The sequence below is a fragment of the Streptopelia decaocto genome (genome assembly GCF_964273445.1).
Source record: "Streptopelia decaocto genome assembly, chromosome: 1".
In the NCBI taxonomy this organism is placed as follows: domain Eukaryota; kingdom Metazoa; phylum Chordata; class Aves; order Columbiformes; family Columbidae; genus Streptopelia; species Streptopelia decaocto.
The window spans coordinates 183483191-183503416 of NC_138663.1; the positions used below are offsets into that span (position 1 = coordinate 183483191).

At 36.9% G+C, this 20226-nt stretch overlaps 1 protein-coding gene across 2 annotated transcripts in view; it reads right to left on the reverse strand.

Moving 5' to 3' along the window:
* Positions 1–381: 381 nt before the first annotated feature.
* INTS6 (integrator complex subunit 6) overlaps positions 382–20226 on the reverse strand; it is a 43548-nt gene continuing 23703 nt past the window's right edge. For both annotated transcript variants that reach the window (XM_082069395.1, XM_082069396.1), the window contains 14 exons: positions 19026–19209; positions 17954–18079; positions 16942–17096; positions 13958–14110; positions 13695–13827; positions 13084–13178; positions 12511–12621; positions 10665–10880; positions 10430–10556; positions 9097–9239; positions 7515–7749; positions 6394–6765; positions 5839–5932; positions 382–971 (listed from right to left, as the gene is read on the reverse strand). In XM_082069395.1, coding sequence (XP_081925521.1) covers positions 878–971; positions 5839–5932; positions 6394–6765; positions 7515–7749; positions 9097–9239; positions 10430–10556; positions 10665–10880; positions 12511–12621; positions 13084–13178; positions 13695–13827; positions 13958–14110; positions 16942–17096; positions 17954–18079; positions 19026–19209 — 2238 coding nt within the window. In that variant the 3' untranslated portion in view covers positions 382–877. The remainder of the gene's footprint in view (positions 972–5838; positions 5933–6393; positions 6766–7514; positions 7750–9096; positions 9240–10429; positions 10557–10664; positions 10881–12510; positions 12622–13083; positions 13179–13694; positions 13828–13957; positions 14111–16941; positions 17097–17953; positions 18080–19025; positions 19210–20226) is intronic.

The following is a 20226-nucleotide window of genomic DNA, read 5'->3' on the forward strand; positions in this document are numbered from 1 at the left end:
GATATTTTGTGTCCAAGAAGCAGCATCTTCTGGCTGCTCCCAAATTTGTAAATATGTAAAAACTTCTGACACACAAAACCTCTGTGCAGCATTCCTCAAAGGCCCCTGACTCCTGCTCTACAACAGTGTAACCTGATAAAACTGTGGGTTTTGTCATTGCTGTGAATGTGTACGCAGTGCATTGATTTGTTATGCCAGTCACCAAACAGCAAAGTACACAAGGCCACAGGGTCTCATCCTACCATAGCTGTGATTCAGCCTTAGCTCCCTTTCACTTGTTCTCTGATTAAGAGCAGAATATCCAGCAATACAAAACTGCTCTTCATTCTTCAACACTGATACCAGAAAATGAACCGTTCCAATAAAAACAGTACTCAATCCTACACAAAGATTAAAATAGAGTTTTTATTGATGGAATAACAAAAGTGCTTTTCTTAAATATTTTTCAAAATACATTTATACATCTTACAATAATATATCCAAAATAACTGTATATACAAAACATTACCTTGTTTAATGTATGTGCTTTTTTTTTAAATTACAAAGCAACTTTTTGGCAAAGTTCAACCTCAAGAGGTGATAATTTTGAAGGTTGGATTAAGAAAAATAGAACCTGAGGGAAAGTGACACTTAAGTCCATAACAAGCAAGAAGTTCTCTGTTTAGTTAAATAAAAATGTTTTTGTGATATTTTTCACATTACAAAAATAACAGAAGTGAAGGAAAAAAAAAAGATGATGGATACTTTTCTCATCACTTTATAAAGCAGCTTCTCATTCTTTCGGGTATAGGAACTTGAGATAAGAGCGCATGTCAAAAATGAATGCAAGTAAGGACAGCAGTGCCCTGCTGTGGCTTTCTCTTATGTGCAGTGTTTCTTAGCTGCTGTTGATGTGGTTGACCTGATTGGATCTGCGATGGATTTCTTCCAGAAAACTCTCAAGCTGTTCTATCAGCATTCGTTTTTTAAACCTGTATTTAAAAGAAAGCATAACAATGGATGCACACAGCAATACACGAAACATTATTCACAAAACTTTTACTGAACCCTGGAAACTTCAGTTATTATTTTAGGTGTAGTGGACAATGAGGTTATTATATATCTCATATGTATATACACAGTCTCCTAAAGTTCTAACTTGATTTTCCATTTAATAAGAGAACACAAAACTATGCTTACTACAGTCTATTCTAGCACATTGCTAAACATCACTCAGCCCTCAGAAAGCCAGGAAAAAGAGTGTTTTATACTTGCTGTTCCCAGAAGTAAAGTTCTGAAGTATAGAAATAAAATATATGCCAAAAGAACTATAATCCTGAAGCTGGCAACAGCTTTTAGGGATTATTTGCATGCCTTCCTGGTACATTCACGAAAGTTAAGCGAAGTTGGTACTGATGAAGGAATACCCACTACATAGTGCAGAGCAGCTATTCTGACAAGAAAATACAAATGAAAAGTTTGAGAAAGAAGTTAAAAAAAATACAGACATAATCCATACCTGGAGCCTCTGAAATTCTGTTCTATACTGACTACAGAAATTCAAACAGCAGACCATTTTGTCACCTTTGCTACCACCTTTGCCTTGGTGCACACAGCTCCTTGCTGCTTCCAGTGAACCACCCCCCCTTGCAACATTTCTGCATCTGAGAAGCAACTTCTGACCAGTACTTTGGCAGCTGAGTGCATACTCAGAGAGGCGGCCAAGCAAAGATCACACACTCTCAACTCAGCGCTATTCTGAACTATACATCAAGTTCCTATGACTTTATTAAACAGTGGCAAGAGCCTCTAATCCTGGCGAAGCCTCCCAGTCCATGTTCTTGGCTCACAGAAACACAACATCTGCCCTAATTCCCAGACCACATACCTCCCCACAATCCCAGCTTGGCTATGGGGAAACAAGCTCCATTCCCAGCCACTTAGTATCCCATTGGATAGCATCACAGAAGGTCCTGAGTTGAAAGGGACCCACAAGGATCATCAAGTCCAACTCCTGTCCTCGCACAGGACAACCCCACAGTTCACACCATGTGTCTGAGGGCGTTGTCCAGTCTCTTCTTGAACACTGTCAGGTTTGGGGCTGTGACACCTCCCTGGGGAGCCTGTTCCAGTGCCCCACTACCCTCTGGGGGAAGAACCTTTTCCTAATGTCCAACCTGAACCTCCCCTGGCACATCTTCCTGCCATTCCCTCAGGCGCTGTCATTGGTCACTAAAGAGAAGAGATCAGCGCCTGCCCCTCCTCCTCCCCTTGTGAGGAAGCTGTAGCTGCCATGGGGTCTCCCCTCAGTCTCCTCCAGGCTGAACAAACCAAGTGACTTTAGCCACTTCTCATATGGCTTCCTCTCTGAACCCTTCACCAACTTTGTAGCCCTCCTCTGGACACTCTCCAGTAGCCTTATATCCTTTTTATCCCGTGGCATCCAGAACTGCACACAGTGCTCCAGGTGAGGCCGTACCAGTACAGAGCAGAGCAGGACAATCACCTCCCTGCCTGGCTGGCAATGCTGGGCTTGATGCACCCAGGACATGGTTGTCTGCCAGGGACACTGTTGATTCACGTTCAACCTGCCATTGACCAGAACCCCCAGATCCCTCTCTGCAGAGCTGCCTTCCAGCATCTCGTCCCCCAGTCTGTATGAACAGCCAGAGCTCTGGGCCCTTACCCATCCTCATCACAGTTCTCCTCAGGAACCCCAGAGAATCCCCACACTTCAAGTACTGCTTCCCCTCCACTCTTCCTCATTGCTTTCACAACTGCTCCCTGCATGATGAAAAGTATTAATGTGGGAAATTGATAATTATTCCTTCTCATTCCCTCTAGTAAAAGCCAAATGATTCAAGCTAATAGCAAAGTGCTTTACTATTATATATCCCAGTGAAAATTTAACATGCTCATATTCTGTGCAAGTGACTGGGCAATGTTACTTTCCAGAACACCTTCAAGCCTCTCTGAAGCAGCTGTTCAAGTTAACAGCAGATATTTCCTAGAAACTTAAAACCTGGTGGAAGGTGGGGAAAAAAACACATATTGCTGTTGGCACAAAAATTCAGGTTTACAGTGCACTATGTCCAGCCCTTCAATACACCTCACTGAAACTCCTTTTCTAAATGCTGAACCCTACAGCTTAAAATTTTTTTCAAGGCAATAGAAAATTTACCTCATTAACTAATATTGTAATTAACAGAATGAAGCATGAACTCTAATTCAGCTGTTTGCTCTGCTAGGAAAATTAGTAGCCTTAATGATAAGACTTCCTTGAGTAGTTCTAGCTATTGAGCATAACGTTTCATTTTACTTTGTATTAATTCTTGCCAGCACTTGTATCACAAATGGGTATTGCTCAGCATTTTGTGTAAGTACACATTTTAAGCTATTAATACACATAGCAAAGCCCAAAGCTCCTAGTTTGGAGAATAAATAAAAAGGAATTTAATTTCTAATACTGGAACATCAGTTAATTTGGGAGAATTTTGATCCACGTTTTGTCAGCTTTTGCTCTAGACTATTTAGCAGAGAACAAAAAAAAAATCCACTTATTCTTAGTGCTTAAACCATAAAAGCATTGCTATGCCAATTCCAGAAACATTGAAGACATCTCCACTACACAGGCTAATTTCTTTTAGCCCTTTCCCAAATAACTCTTCAATTTGTGCATCCAAAGTCATAGCCATCTACTGGTAAGTCATGTCTCTTATTTTCAGTAAAGACTCCTTGTAAGCACTGATACCACCTGCCAGGCTGAGCCAAATGTGTATAACTAAGCACAAGAAAAATCTTTTTCAGAATAGAAATATCCAAGAATTTGAAACAGAGATGTGATATCTCCTCATCTTTAATATTTTCATGATCAACTATCTACTGCATCTTGATTTCTACCTTTCTAAAGTGATAGCTTTTCTGCTGTCACAAGAGGAACTGCGGGGCAGTTGGTTTCCAAAGAAAACTGAAAACTATGGATTGTTTTAGAAACTTTCCTCTCCCCTCACAATTCTCTAGTGGATTAACCTCCAGAATTCAACGGGGACTGTTTTTAAACACACACTTTCTTGCTGAAATGCTCAAGAGCTTTCTTAACTCTGTGGTCAGAGTCAGAGCTCCTTGGAGCAGGGAAAGACAGCAGGCATCCCAAATCAGAATTGCATTCCACACCATTGCAAAGGTCAGCGATCAGTTAACAAAACAAGACTATACTGACAACTCCAGAGAGTCCAGAGATGTTTCCCACAGGGAACCTTGGTTAAATGTGATAGTTTGCCTGGATAAAGAGAGAAGCAGAGAACTGCATAGGGATTGTTGGCAGTGTTATGCAGGTGGATAAAATGACCACACTATAAAAATCTAGCCTAAGAAAGAAGAGGAAGGAAAGAGATTAAGATGTCCCTACACTCAAACCAATAAAAATTAAACTTTAACAACAGTCAAGAGAAAACAGAATTGCCAACTTTTTCCACTAGTATATACAGAAAACTGTTGGCTATGGTGAGAGACAAGATTTAATTCTGATGCATTTAACAGCAACACTCAACTGCTGCCAAATTTGGTAGGGAGTCAACTCAAGATAACTGGAATAGAGAGGCTATGCAACAGAAATAAGAATTACAGATGATCTAAAGAGCCTAATTCTAGAGGTGCAAATATTCCAGCGCCTCTAAGGGTTGACACAGAGTCCAGGAGCAACAGTATTGTTTCGGTGTGCTGAGACAGTGAAGAAGCATATATGATCTACAGGCTGCAGAACAACTCTGACCAGGTGATGTAACAATAGGCAAATCAAGCAGAAGCATAATATAGTAATTGTTGCTACAGGATGAGCATGATCTATATATATCTACTTGCCCCACTGTGCTGGCAGCAGAAGGCTAGAGGTGCTGTATGAACACCCAGTGTTCGGTCTACCTTAAACTCTCAGCATGGTTTTATCCAAAAATTACTTTGACTTTTATTTAATCATAAATTTATATAATAATGTCACAGGAAAAAAAAAAAAAATCTAAAAAAAGCTGAATACTACAAAAACAGACTAGAGAAAAAAAAAATCAACTATTCTTTGAGGCTTCTGAAAATAAGCCTTAAAGGTCCAAAGGTCCAGTTATACTCATGATCCAAGCAAGTTGATAGAATTATTAGTTCACTTCAGTTCACACACTGTTGGTTCCAATCAATTATATGTTATTCCTTTCTTTCCTCTTAGTAAAGATGTAGAAGGCTAAGCAAGTATGGTCAGTCTAAGGATGCTGTAATTAACAGTTTCTACCTGGATTAACAACATTGGCTTTAAGTCCTCAGCAAGTCTCTCTGCTCCACTGACAAACTATATCCCTGTTCCCACATCCTCAGAGAGAACTACAATATCTCTAAAAAAAAAAAATCTGAAGAACAGAGAGGTATCTTTACAGAGCATGCCTGGATCTCAAAACTGGCTTTAGGACAAGATTGAGTTGAGGCAGAATAATGAATTTCAACTGTTTCTGAAAGCCTAATTCACAGTAGTATGCAGTTCTGTCAGTTTTTCAAATTAGCAGTATGCTCACACTTGAACTTTGGAACATGAATGATTTTCTATATTTATCTTCTCTTTCTAAACTACTGTCCATCTACATTTATGGTGATTTGGCAGTTACAGCTGCCAACATTTTCAGGAAAAATCTGAGGCAATAACACACATCAGAAAGTTCTTGTGTTTCTGTTTTTTTGGTTGGCTGGTTTTGTTTGTTTTCCAGGGAATTGTTTACTTGCATTGTGTTCCAAGTTCCACAGAACTGCACAGTTGTCAAGCAGTTATGTATGGAAGTATATGGCGTAGTTTTATAAGATTAACACAACTCAGTTACCTACCTTGAAGCTTCTTTAATAATATTTTGTAAAAATATCAGTCGCGTTTGTAAGTTTCCTTGCACATGCTTCAGTAAAAAGAAGATTCTTTCATACTCTTAAAGAGAAGAGCAAAATCACAGTTATGTAAGAAATGCCTATACAGATACTTGTTGTAATAGATCTGAGTGAAATCAACAGATTTTATTCAGCTTTTGTAAGCTTTTAGGATATATCTCCTATCAACCAGGCCTGTAGTGATGACATACTGCTTAATGAAAACTTACATTAAAAAACACAGGGTAATGCAGGTTAGGATATTACTGGAACACCTAACAAGCTAATTGTGATATTGATAATATAAAAAACATGACTTTCATGAACATTAATAGGTATAACAATGTTTTAATCACTCACCCAAGAAATTTTTAACAGAGGTTTTAAAAGAAATCTTTTTCAGCTTTAAATTTATTTTGCTTCAGCCTCATGGTTGAGTATGTTTCTAAAACAGTGACCTAATATGAATTCTTTGTCTAGCTCTCATGCCAATCATCTGGAACAGAGATTTGGTATACTTACTTCTTCCTGGTTTTCGGATCTCTTTCATAATTTGTGCTCTTAGCTCTATATTAATCTCTCTGGAACTTCTGCAATGCACTGTTTTTTTCCCTTTGCTGGGTGAAGACACTGGCAGGTTCTCTTCAGTGCTCTGTTCTTTACTACCCGATCCCTCATGATTCTCCAAAAACCCATCAACATTCAAGTTATTTCCTAAATGTTCATGGCCTACATCCTCTGTGTGAGCAGCCGGTCGGTCCAGGGAATTGAACAGAGAAGAGGACATTGAAAACTCTGAATCCACAGTATTTGGGAAAACATCTGATGAAAGTGGGTCTGTAACATGATTCTCAACCACATCATCCATTGTAACCTCATTATTTGTTTCTGATGCTGAAAAAAAAATATTACATTTGTCAGTTTCACATTATTATCTGATAGAAGCTGATAAGTTAATTCAGTATTAAACTCTTGCAAAAAGCTAAGCTCCAACTTGCATAATCTACTGTACATGCCAGACGTAAGAAAACATGTATGTGGGTTATAACGCTGAGCACATTACTATATCTCCTGGCAATTAATGGCTTAAAAAAAATCACAGGTATATTCTTTATATGAAAAAGGAAATTGCTATATGGACTATCAACAAAAGAAAAAGCACCTGTAAAATGTGCTTTCACGATGTGTTTGTCTTTCCCCATTAAACTGAACTCACAAACTTAACTTTAGTGCTCAACAGTGAACAAGACTGCTACACAGCACCTCAGCTCTAAACTAAGTGAAGTGAATTCACTGCACTACAGCAAAATTCAAATTAGCTTCATGTTGTGATACTTTTGGAAGGTCTGAATTCTCAGGCAGAAGAAGAACGTGGCTCTGACTGTTTACATTGTCTCCTCATTTAATACAGGAAATACATTGTTTATACTATGAAAGAGACTTCTGTCTGAAGGACCATGTTAACTCTTTCTGTAATTAACCCCAGACACACACTCAAATATTTCCTTTTCAAAAATGAGGGATAAAATTGCCATATCTGGGAAATCAGCCAATGGCATGATATTTACAGGCATTTCTACATAAAAAAAGGTTTTGTATAAGTTAAAAAGCAAACTCTCTAAAGATGAAGAAGATTCACTTACTTTTGTGAATAGGAATAGGTTTAACAAGGTCAGGCTGTGCTTGTGTGATTGGTGTCGGTGGCCCTTTTCCTCCAATGTGGTTATTCACAACCGGAGGAGTTTGCGGTCGACCTCTGAGCAGGGGGGACATACAACGTCGTCTTTTCGGAATCCCTTGCATATTTGGTTCTCCAGGTCTTTTATGTTTATTTTGAGGTCCTGACACAAATTCATCTGCTTCATCTATCATCATTCCCTGTAATTAATTTAATGAGAAGAATTCTTAAACTTTACATCAAAAACACATAATATAAAATAATAACACAAAATATAAAATAATATAAAATATAATTAATGCTTTGAGGTTATGATGATGTTTACCATGTAAAAGACAACTATGTACAACATGCTATTATTTACTGAATTCTCAAACATCAACCAAAGTAACATGGAAAAGCCATATCAAAATCTTCCTTGACTAAAGACCTTTATCCAACAGTCTGCGAGGTAAGACAACTGAGTGGGCTGTCAAACTTCTTTTTCAGTAACTGCAAAGTGACTCAAACATATAAAAGAAGAGCTCTGAATGGTATTGGTAATTTGGTCAAGTTCAAGATATATTTGGACAAAAGACAGCATCCACACTCTTGAAGTTATGGCAAGTTTTTTATGGGGGAAGTTTGGTAAAGGAAACATGACTAGGTATTACCTACACTACCATACTACAGCGACAAACGTATTTAACTTATAATAGAATTCAGAGGCATAATACTGGTTTCCAACAAAGACTGCTCTTCATGGTACATTGATAGAAAAACATCCCAGATGCTTTTTTTATAAGCAGTACTTTTCCAAATACTTGTTTCTCCAATACATTGCTCTCTGAATGGTTGTCCTGGTTTTGTTAAAAACAAGTTTCTCTTTTAGTGAATTTTCCTGTCAGCTTAAGTCTTCTTACTAACTGTGCTTTCCTGAAAGCCAGATACATGTTTTTGTAGACACAGCAATGGTATGCAAGGCCACTGGACTGATAGAATGGATGTACATCCCACAAAAGGGGCAACGAGAAGTAGTGACTGAAACTGACCAAACTGAGTATACCATCCCGTTCACATGATACACTTCATATAAAAGTGGGAGATCACAAGGATCTCGTCACTTCTTCCTTATGGCCGACATTAGGAGAGGACCTTGCTAGTCATCCCTGCGAGCTGAGGCCTAGTGACAGACTGAATCCAGTTCCAGTTGGCTGCAGAGTCCAGTCCAGGACTTTGGGTGCCAGGCCTATATCTGTCGGAGCAGCTGCCGGGACTTTCAAGATTGGTTTTGTATATTTTGTATTATTTTCTCTATTTTTATTAGTAGCACATTTTTCATTTTTCCAACTCTCTTCTCCCTGTCCTTCTTTCCCTCCCAATCATGTGTCCTTAATGGGAAGGGGGGAGAGGGAGGGGCTAAAGGGGGAGAGGGGAGGAAGAGGGGGTTAACAATACATCTGCCACGGTTTTATTGTCACCCCACAATCAAAACCTCGACAATGGTCTAATCAGTAGTGCACACACTCACAACAGCATGTTTTTAAAAAGCTTTATAGAAAAGTCACCTTTTTGTCCAATTTGAATGGGTTGCCAAATGTATGAAGCCGTCGTGGTTGATCTGGATCAAGCTCTCGGAGTGGAGAAGGTATTTGTTTTAGATACTCCTGGTAGTTTCCCATTTGTGCTATAGGTACACTGTGAACTTGATCTATCACAACAAAAGGATTTATTAATATATAATACTGCTTGCCTTGTAAGAATTTAGTCTATATCCACTTCACACCACCAGTTTTCACTCTTTTATCAAATGCCTTAACAAAATAGATGTGTGAATCTCACCATTATTCTTGCCTAAATGGTATTTCTAACATCGTGTTTTGAGTGGAGGGAACTTGCTTAAGTGAATCCACATCTTGTGTATTCACCATTATGACAGGGAAATAAGCAGTAGTTGTCATGCATGGATGTTAGTTTTCCAATGTGTCCCACGACATTTCAACAGGGCAGATGGGTGAAAAAACTGAGACTGGGAACAAATTATAACAAAAACATTACTACAAGCAAAAGCTGCATTAATGCAAAGTAGTAATGCCATGTTGTATACAGTTTTGACATAACTCTACCCAGTTTTAACCACTCAAAATTTAATTGTTTAGGCTAGCATTCTCCCAAAGCAACAGTAATTTTTGACCATTGGAATCAATAAATCCTTAAAATCCATAGGACGGGATTCTAAACTTGTTATAGATTTAAAGATATATGTTAGCAGAAATACCCCCTCCCCGAAGAGCAACTTCACTTGATCACAGATGTAAATCTGACCTAAGTGGTGGCAGGACTAATCCAACATACACTTGCCCTTACACTGCCCTTCTCATTTTCTCCACTTATTTAATTGTCTTCTGTTTGATGCCATAAAGCAGTACTAGAAGACACAGCAGAAAGGTAAAGGAATAAATTAGTAGACCACTGAACTATTTGCTGCTGGCCTAAAGGGCAAAATAATCACACTGGCAGCACCCAGTGAGCAAGTTTACTTTTCCACTGCTCACAATCCACTTCTATGGAGAGAGATTGTCACGTTCAGAACTGCCCTGTGGTTTTTTTCTCAGATATATCATGAAAGTGGGCAAAAAGCAGTAAACAAAGAATCTTATGTAAAAGCCCAAGTCTCCTCATACAGACTAAAGGACAGAGCCATGAATCCACATCTTCTCTGTCCTTGTCATTTTTTATTTCAATAAGTTATTTTAAGAAAAAAAAAATCTAAAAAAGCATGGTTTAATGGCAATATCAGACATCCACTAAGTTTTAAAGAACTACACTTTTTGTCACAGTCTTCATTGTTTTTAGTACCTATCATATCACAGGTAGGCAAAAAATAAACTGTTATCTAACCTTCATCTTGTCCTTTGAGGAACTTGCGAGTACTCTTCAGTAAATTAGATCTCATTCGAGTTAACTGATCCAAAAGATTTCTTCTGGGTATGTCATAAGCATTTCTAAAAGTCTGAGGTTTCAAATCCTATGGTTCCAGTAAATAAAGTTCCAATTAATACCACATATGAAACAATATCCAGCATTTCAATGGAAGTATATTGAAAATAACAACATTACACACAGTGGTGCTTACCTTATTCAGCAAAGCTATTTGGAACCCAGCATACTCCTTCATATTGAGGTCTAGAGGTCTATGAGGAATTTCCCCAGTAATCCCCTGTAGCAGATGTTGAAAATCGTTCCTATGTGCCATAGACAGGTTGTGTGATCTGCTTCTGACCTTAATTCCAGTCTCTTGCGCTACCTTTTTGCCTACAGAGCCAATGACTCTATCGGACTCTATTTTGGCCTTAATTTGAAATAAATAAATAAATAAAATTGACAATATACTCTCAAAAGGATTAGTCAGACTTATTCATTTTAAATTCCTACCTAGAAGATTCAACAATGTGCTAATATATTATGACGACCATACCCAGGACGAGTGCTTAAGGATAACCACTTAATGCTTACTACAACTTTAAATATAGTGAACAGTTTGTGCCTAAGTCTTCTGCATATTTCTCCTCTGCCGCCCATTATAGTATCTAAGCACCAATATGCATGCAATGCTTTTATTTTCATCAAATGCCATAATTTGACTAGTAGTTCTCTGCAAATCTACCTGTACTCCCATAAACTGTTTTCTACAGTAAAAGCTAAACATTAACTTTCAAAGGACCGATTCTCCCACAACTATAGTTGTGATCAGTCATATAATGGTATAAACTTTTAAAAAATTCAATATGAGTAGTCATAACACTAGTAAATATGAAACACATGATAATACCTGATTCTGACTAGACAGACCTAAAGCCCCAATATCACATTAGTTTTGTACCAAAATGAAACATGTTCATAATCTCTAGATTTTTGGCAGAATACAGTTGAACAAAGAGCCAAAAGTAATTTAGTAGCACTTGCCAATGTTGGTTTTGCAGTTTCACATAAATTTGTAGACTACTCAAAATCTGAATATGTACTTCTTAAGAATACTGAATCTCTACTGGCAGAGCCTTTTAGAAGTTAGAAAAGCTTTAAGTACAATTTGCAGTGCATGTCATTACATTTCAGGAGTCTAAGATGTCTAGGTTGAGAGATTAGCTCACTTCACAGAATACTGAGCAATATGACTATGATTTAACAGGATATACTGTAACCTTCAAGAGGAAAAATAATCATTTATATTAATCTTTTAAGAAAAAGGTGGTCCATAAGAACTCATTAGCTAAGTTACAATTACCTTCAGCACTGCCTCTTGAAGTTTCAAGCCTACTGCATTATCTTGAACAAGAAAACTTGACATGCACAGTTCAATAAAATAAAAGTGGAGGCAGTCAGGGAGAAACGCTTTAGCTGGTGCAGGAGACTAATGAAAGATACGGGCACTATTCTGAACACAGTCAACAGTTTCAAAAGGTCACTTTCTACTTCTACGTCTGCATCCTTATTTGAGATTCAGAATTATTTCAGTTTATTTTATATTAACTGAACACTTTCATTTTATTTCACAAGCCAAAGAAGGGACACTTTGTTTGATTCAGATGTACAAAGTACAAATCTCTATTTTCTGAAAAAAATGCTAGAACATCTTTAACATCTAAGGTAAGACAACATGTTTTCTTTTGGACAAAAGTATGTTACTGTCTGTACAAGTAAAAAAGCTCCTTAAATACAAAAACAAAACAAAAAACCCACATCCCAAAACAATCTCAATTTGTACCTCTATATATCTTTATAGTTCAGTCTATAAAGTCTATATTTAAATGTCAAGTTTTCTTTAAATCCAGAAAAACAAACTACTTTTTTGCTAATTACTTAGAGGAAGGTATTAAGCTTGATCTTTCTGCTCTTTTTTCCTTCAAAGCCATTGGACTTGAGTATTTTAAGACTACCCTGATATTATAAAAGTTTTTACTGCTCTTTTGCTTCAACATTACCTGCTGACTCAACTTTTTGAGATATGAAATGACACTGTAACTAAGTCCATATTCCACATTGTCAGCTATAAGGTTTGGTGCTCCCATCATTCTCACAGCTTTCTTCAAAGGCTGAAACAGGGAATATATTGTATAGTCATATTTACTTGCCAAGTGCTGTGTGTATATGTTTAACTAAATCTATCCATTTCAAACAGAACTTTAGGTCCTCAAAGTTAGAAAAGAAGAAAAACAGACTTCCATGGCAGCATCTTTTTTGTTTTTTTAAAGCATTGTTCTATTAATACAAACTTAAATATTAACAGAGATATCATTTATGTACAAGGCACATCTGATGAAATTTTCATAACATTCAGGTCTCAAGCCTTCCACAGGACTCCAGTGAAACAGTAACTATCATTATGCATAATGTTTAGCTATTCTCTCTTAAATTAATATATATTCTACTTGAAATGGGCAATTCTCTCTTAAATTAATATATATTCTACTTGAAATGGGCAATGCATCCATAGTGGAAAGGTACCTACTAGTTACATAACAAAACAGACATTTTAACACAGTAAGTCATCTTACCCCAAGATAATAAGGAGGCATTGTCTTCAAATAGCTTTCAAAAGACTGTCGCCATTTCAATGTAGGCTTTGCCTTGTGTACTTTAAACAAGTCATCTGATGGTTATAAAAATAAAAGAGAAAAAATGAAAGGCACATCTAGACAGGATTGCATCTTTTTTTCTAACAAAAGAAACTCTCAAAGAAATGCCAATTTCTCAATGCTTAAATTAGTATATGTACTTTTACATATATAAAACTAAACTAAATATACACACACACAAGATTAGTGCTGCAGTCAGAAGATGGAACCTGATAAATTATTTATAAAATTGAATTGGTAACTGAGACAACACATTGGGAAAAATGGCTGCTAAAATAATGAAAGAAGTGAGACCAAAACATACCTGAAAGAACCATGATTAAGTAATCATACACACTGAGTCTGAGTCATGAAGGTCAGCCAACCGGTGACAACTGAAACAAGTTACTCATGACAAATTCATTGCTCAGCATTACACCTTTCTACAGATGTGCAATTAATACTGGCACTACTTGCAGTAATCTATTTAGATGAGATACATTTTTCAATTGCCTATCACATAAGAAAACGTTTTATGAAGTGGTATTTACCTAGCAGTGGAAGGAGGACTGGATAATTGTAAGGCATCACAAATAAATTCACACAATTCAGCGCTGTACTAGCTTTCAAGTAACCAAAAGGATGACCAAGTTCACTGTATTTTGCACTATTGCTCACGTACACCTGCAATAAAACACATTATATCATCTGTAAATTCAAATTACTGTGTTCTGAAACTTCACATCCCATCTTGACTATAGAATAAACTCCATGAAGAACAGCAATCTATAAATTCAGCATGCAGTCTACTTGCCTGCCAGCAGGTCTGTGGGGATTTTCTTTCCAGGATAAACTGGGTCAGTGGTGAAGGTTCTAACTCGTATTTATCAAAAGGCAGTTTGTCAATGACCATCGGTTCACAGTCAGTGCAGGAGAATTTCACCACAGGATGAGATGTGCGAGGTGGCTAAACATAAAGTATCCCATTGTTAGTAAGTCTGCACAATGATTAAAAAGCAGTTGTGCTATGTATGACAATTAAAGCAACACAGTTTCTTCAAAACCAGACATATTTAAGGAGCCTATTCAATACCAGATTAATATTTATTGTTAAAGAGTTCTAAGCAGTTAATTTATTATGCTAGCACTGGTTTTGAACTTGAAGAAATCTTCTTTTCTCAATAAATACCAGTTATTTTACCTAGTAAGTCCAGAACACTACTCAAGTAAAACTTCTTGCATATATACAAAAACTTTACTAATGGAAGTAAATCCCAGTGGGGACAAAAAACATCTTCACTGCTAGTCTGGGGCATGCCCCGTTCTATTGCCCACAGAAAAAGGCACAGTAATTTGCATGTACTGACTTCCTCCAGTGCTTTTCCTCCTTGGCTAATATAACAGTTACAAAATTCAGACTGAATTATAATGACTGAGAACAGCCATAATTCAGAAAAAAAAAAGCCTTAGAAAAACTCATATTTTAACTAGGCCTGTGAAAAATTATTTCAATTCAAACAATTCAAGTGGTTCAGATTTTAATCTTTTTATTAATCACAGGGAAAAGGCCTTTGTACCTCACATTTCAAGTATAAATCAACAAGATATTTGAAATTTTTTTTGCAGAAAGGGAAAGCTGATTTTTATGTGTGATGAAAATTAGAGCTGCACACCTTCCATTGAAGAGTTTTCAGGAAAGGAACATAAGCTCTTGTACTTACCCCCAAGCCTCCTCAAAGGCCACTAGAATCTGGGGAAGAGCTCAACTGGGAAGCCTCCTTCCACTTACTCTCTTTACAAGAAGGTAACTAATAAATATATAAAACGAACTCAGGAAACACTGGGTTTCTTGGACCTTCCTACCACCTCACCTTGAAAAACATTTTTCTATGTCTATAAACTCTAGCCTCTTCCTTTTAGGATGACCCATTCAAAGGTCATCTGCCCACAGAACTGGTTGTGCCTGAAGTGTCTCCCCTCTGAGAAAAGTGACTGTCCAAGCACACACAAAACAGGAGGCCCAACCAACTGAAGGAACCACAGTTCTCTTCAAAAACAACGCCTCAAATGAATAGTTGTGGTGGAGTTTTTGACCAAGCCATGAAGCAATTATACTGGGAATAAAAATGCTGCAAAAGCAGCACTTGTTGGACTTGAGAAGTCCAATAACCCTTGGCTGGACAACAGAAGTATTTTTAGTTCAGAGCAGTGGGAGCATCCATTTATTTACATGTTGATCTGCCAACATAATTATTAGCAGACTTTCATTTAAGAAAGCCTTGATCATATCATCACCTACAATACGCAAAACAGTTATTGGGGTAGGACTGTTTGAGACAACTCCACTGTGGATCAGGTAACAGGAAGGAAAAGAAAAATACCTAACTATGGACTCTTGAATAGACAGGAGTTACAACACATACTAAGTTTAAACACTATTTTTTCAGAATAGTAAGGAAATACACTATGAGCAAACGTAGCTCTCCAGCATTGCATAAGGGAAGTCCAATGTGGAATTCCAAATGACAACAGGAATCGAGCTGCACACATAATAGTGATAGTTAGTAATAGTAATAGTTAAGGTGCCTCAGTGCTTTATGCAGTTATGAGAGCTAGACATGCTACAATTGAGATAATTTTTTCTCATCTTCTCAACATTTGGGTAAGTCAAATCTCATGACTTTAGCAGATTAGTTTAATAACTCTTCACTTGGCAAGATCTATTTTAGCAATCCAAATCATGATCTGCAGTGGCAGACACACTGCACTGACTCTATAGGGTGAATGGAGGCAGATGTGCCATTGATGGTGATTACAGGGAGTACACAGGAGTTTTCCTACAGAGCAGCTTTTTAATATTCAATACACAATGGCATTTTGCTTTTTTAAATGACTACAGAAAATTTACTTTTATTCATATATGCTAGCTTACGTTGTAGTTCAGAAGGACATTCACATCATTCAGTGAATGTGGCCACAGACCACATTCCAAAGTATTTCAAAGGACTTTATTTTTTTTTAAACAGAGGAGGTAAAATTATTGAAAATTTCAACAAGTTTGCTAGTCAGCACACTAGTTTCAGTTGAAAAATAATTCAGTAAAAATAATCACAAAATGTAGGGAATAATTATACAACTGCATTATTTCTTCTTTAATCATTTTCAAAGATGAGTGGAAATACAAAAATATACTATAATAATAATTTGTCAAACAAAACAAAAGGCAGTCACATATTTTTTATGAAAGAGAACAAATAAAATGAATTCTGTGGGTTGCATTTGAGAAAATGAAGTGAGTTTCTCCATTTGAGATAAATTGAAGGTATGGCTAAAGTGCACAACTGCAAATGAAATTACGTTTGCCTGCTAGAACAAACTATCATAAGGATTCAAAATTGAGGAGATCATACTATCTTCTATTAATACCATCTGCAAGGCACTGGAATTTGATAGGCTATTATCAAAGTGCCACCTTATTTCTGGTTTGATACTTTAACAGAGTTCAAACAGAAACAGGACATGCATGTACTATGTCAACAAATAAATCTGTTACAGGCAGTTTCTTAATGCTTCAAAGTCACTAAAAAACAAATCCTATAATTTTATCTGCTCATTAGTAATTTATCCGAGATAACTGCAACACAAGCTTACATGAGTCATTCCTTCTCGGGTCAACATTGTTTTTACATTTGGTACAATAAAGTATGTATCTCAAGATATTTTAAAATAAGCGGACAGAAAATTCTGGAATATTCCCCCATGCACAAACCCTTAGCCTTATCTAACTTCAGTACATACCAGTGTTGGAGAATTTTGATCTGGCCAAAAGGATTCAGGAACAGGCCAATGACCTATAGGAACCCCAGTTTTAGGGTTTGGTCTGACATAAATAAGTTTGTGACAGCTGTGCCAAGGTTGCGGTCCAAAGGGTCTAGATATATCCACCTGCCCATCTACAGAAGAAAAAGGCTTTATGAGTCAAAATAGTGTTAAAACTCAAAAAGAGTATTAAACAACTGTGAAAAGTTTAAGAACTATACCCCCAGGGAAGCTATTCCTGCAGTTAATATTATTTCTAAGAATAGCAGATAGCTGTCAGTAGGCATTTCTGCAAAAACTCAAACTGTGAGAAACCACATATGCATTGAACATTTACAGGATCAGAGCTGAGAAAGACAATTATCAGAAGCCCTTCAGAATAATCACATTCTTTCTCCTCCCATTATTATTACCAGATAACCTTCAAATCTCCAAGCATTAAAAAAACTGATACACAGGACTAATACTGCTGGACTAACTTTTATTACAAAAAAGAGGGATCTAAAAAAAAAAATTTCACAAATACTTCCCAGCAACAGCCAGCTAAGCCATTTAGAATGAGAAGTTAAGGCTGCACAGTCATATTTAACTCTTTTTAACTCTTAATGCAGCCACTTTACTACACTAAACAAAAAAACAATGAGTGTATAAACCCACAGTATTTTCATATTAAGCTATTTACATTTCTAGCTGGTTGAAAACTACTGCTTAAAACTCATGAACCCATGTAACTTGACATGAAAAACTGTGTTTAAGACTACCTGAGTACTATGACCAAACACAGAGGTTTTGCACAGCATCTAGCAGCTACAGCCAGTATTTTGAAAAAGTACAAGAGAATTTCAGACATAGCAGGTACTTCATGTAGTAATGTCTTTTAAACTGAAACAGTTTTCCTTTTGTTTTGGCAACTATTACATTAAGCTCACTAAATTGTATTGATAGTCATCCCCATCATTTGATATCACAGTGTAAAAAAAATCTCAAGTACCATCAATTGGTGAAGGATCTGGTCCGGCTTTTTCAAAATTTATTACCACTCCACTTTGCACTTTTTGCACCAATGACTCAAGACACTGATTCAGCATTCTTGGAGAGCACACACAATATGATCGACCTAAAACAAAACAGTCAAGGTTAAGGTGCCTCAGTGTTTCTGACCTTATTTTAACTGGGATTATTCAAAACTTTACCCACCACACATATTGATTTATATATGGATCACTGATTCAAAGCCGTTACCGAACAGTTCCTCTTTGTTTAAGCAGCAAAGCAGCCTAGTGAAGCAGTGACAGTGTTACAGGCACCTCACTGGAAATCTTTGGGTTTTAGCCCCTTAATGACTTGAACTTAAATTCTTAGTTGCATTCACGGAAAATGGGCTCCCCCTTGTGACAGACATCAACACTTAACTGTCCATGAATTTCAGTCAAAGCACTGTTAGTATAGCCTACATTACAGTCAGAAAGCATTGGAATCAAATCCTTTTGGAATCCTTAGATCACTGCTTGCTTTCTAACATACCCCCACCCCAATGTATCAGAAGAATCATCATGTTTTTAATACGGGATGTAATGAAAAACTTTTACAAAAAATTATAAAATTAATGCATGAGTTTGATCTGGAATATAATTTCTAAGAGATTAAGAATATAAATCATGATGAAGCGAGAAGTAACAATTTTTGAGAATAATTATGTATTCTACATTGCAGAAATTCCACATGCTTTGGAGGGGAAAAAACAAAACAAAAAAAAAACCCAAAACAAACAAACAAACCAACCACAACCCAACAGGTTTCCTTCATTTTTGGTTTCTTTAGATCAGAGTATACCATGAATTTAGCAAAACTATACTGCAGAACAGACTCAATTCTTACATTAAGTTGTCTGTAGCTTTAATGCAGTAAGTGTCTTTAGCTTTATTGTATCAGAGTTCTGAACTTTTACAATATAAGAACTTAGAATTACTTATTCCACCGCATGTACATAATTAATAGAGCTAAATTGAATTAATTTTCATTTTCAAAAGCCCTGACTTTTCAAAAGAAACCAGGGCACCCACCTCCTGTGACTTCGCACATGGGTGTGATTGCGGAGTCATCCACCGGTACCCCCGTCATCTGCTCTGTTTCCAGTGCTGTAACACCAGGCAAACGGAGAACCAAGGCAAATAACCTCTGATCCCATCGAAAGGGTTCCTTAGTCAACTCACTTCCAGGTAGAGGGGAATTTAGAGGTAAATGGAGCTGTAAAGGAATTTGAATCTGTGAACATACTGCTTTGGAAAAAAAAAAAAAGGTTACAGATGACAAGTCACTCTATATAAACACACTTATAATCCCTCTACAGATACTTATAATTTGATTCAGGTACAGTACATTACAAGCAAGACACCCATCATTTAATCCAACACTTGAAACATTTCAAGGCAACATGATGCGTGAAGTTGAGAGTTCCAAACCAAGTGGGAACAACTTTTTAAAACTGTTCTAAAATTCAGAATCAATAGAATATTTTCTTTAGAATTTCAGCAGGAAGAACTGCTTCACTGCAGCCTTCTTTTGTCCAATTTTCTGCAGAACAGGCCCATTCTCAGCTCAGTGTTTTCCTCAGTTCAAGATAAAAAGCACAACTGAATGAAAAGGTAATGTTAATCTAAGACTCCTACAGAAGAAATATAACTCAATCTAGCTGCCAGGATCACCTACTCAAAATAACTGAGCTTCAATAAGTGAACTAATATGGTAGTTATGCTATAGAATTGGAATGCAGAGACTTTACATAACAGGTGTATCCACAATCATGCCTGTCCTGTAAGTGAAAACCAGAGATTAAGATTAAAATCAACACTGCAATGCACAATGAGTTCTCACTTCTGGGTAACAGATAACAGTAGCCACAGCTACCCATACAGGGAAGAGTTGCTTGCCATGTGCCATTGTATTGCCTCTGTCTGGGAAGAACTACACAGAAGTTTCAGTTCCAAATACTCAATATACTGTCCAGGGACATACATAAATGGGAGCATTTCTTTTTGCTTTAATTCCCAAAAGAGACTGTAAATATATTCAAGTTTCAGTGCAGCAGGCTTGAAGTCTGAAAATACAGCAACAGTCAGGATATTATTTATTTACCACCAACAATAACAGCCAACAGAACATCTAAAATTCCCAGGGCTAGTAGTAGTTTTAAAACTACTTAACTGAAGCAAAACAAAAAAACAAAACCAAACCAAACAAACAAACAAAAATCAATGCTTTAGC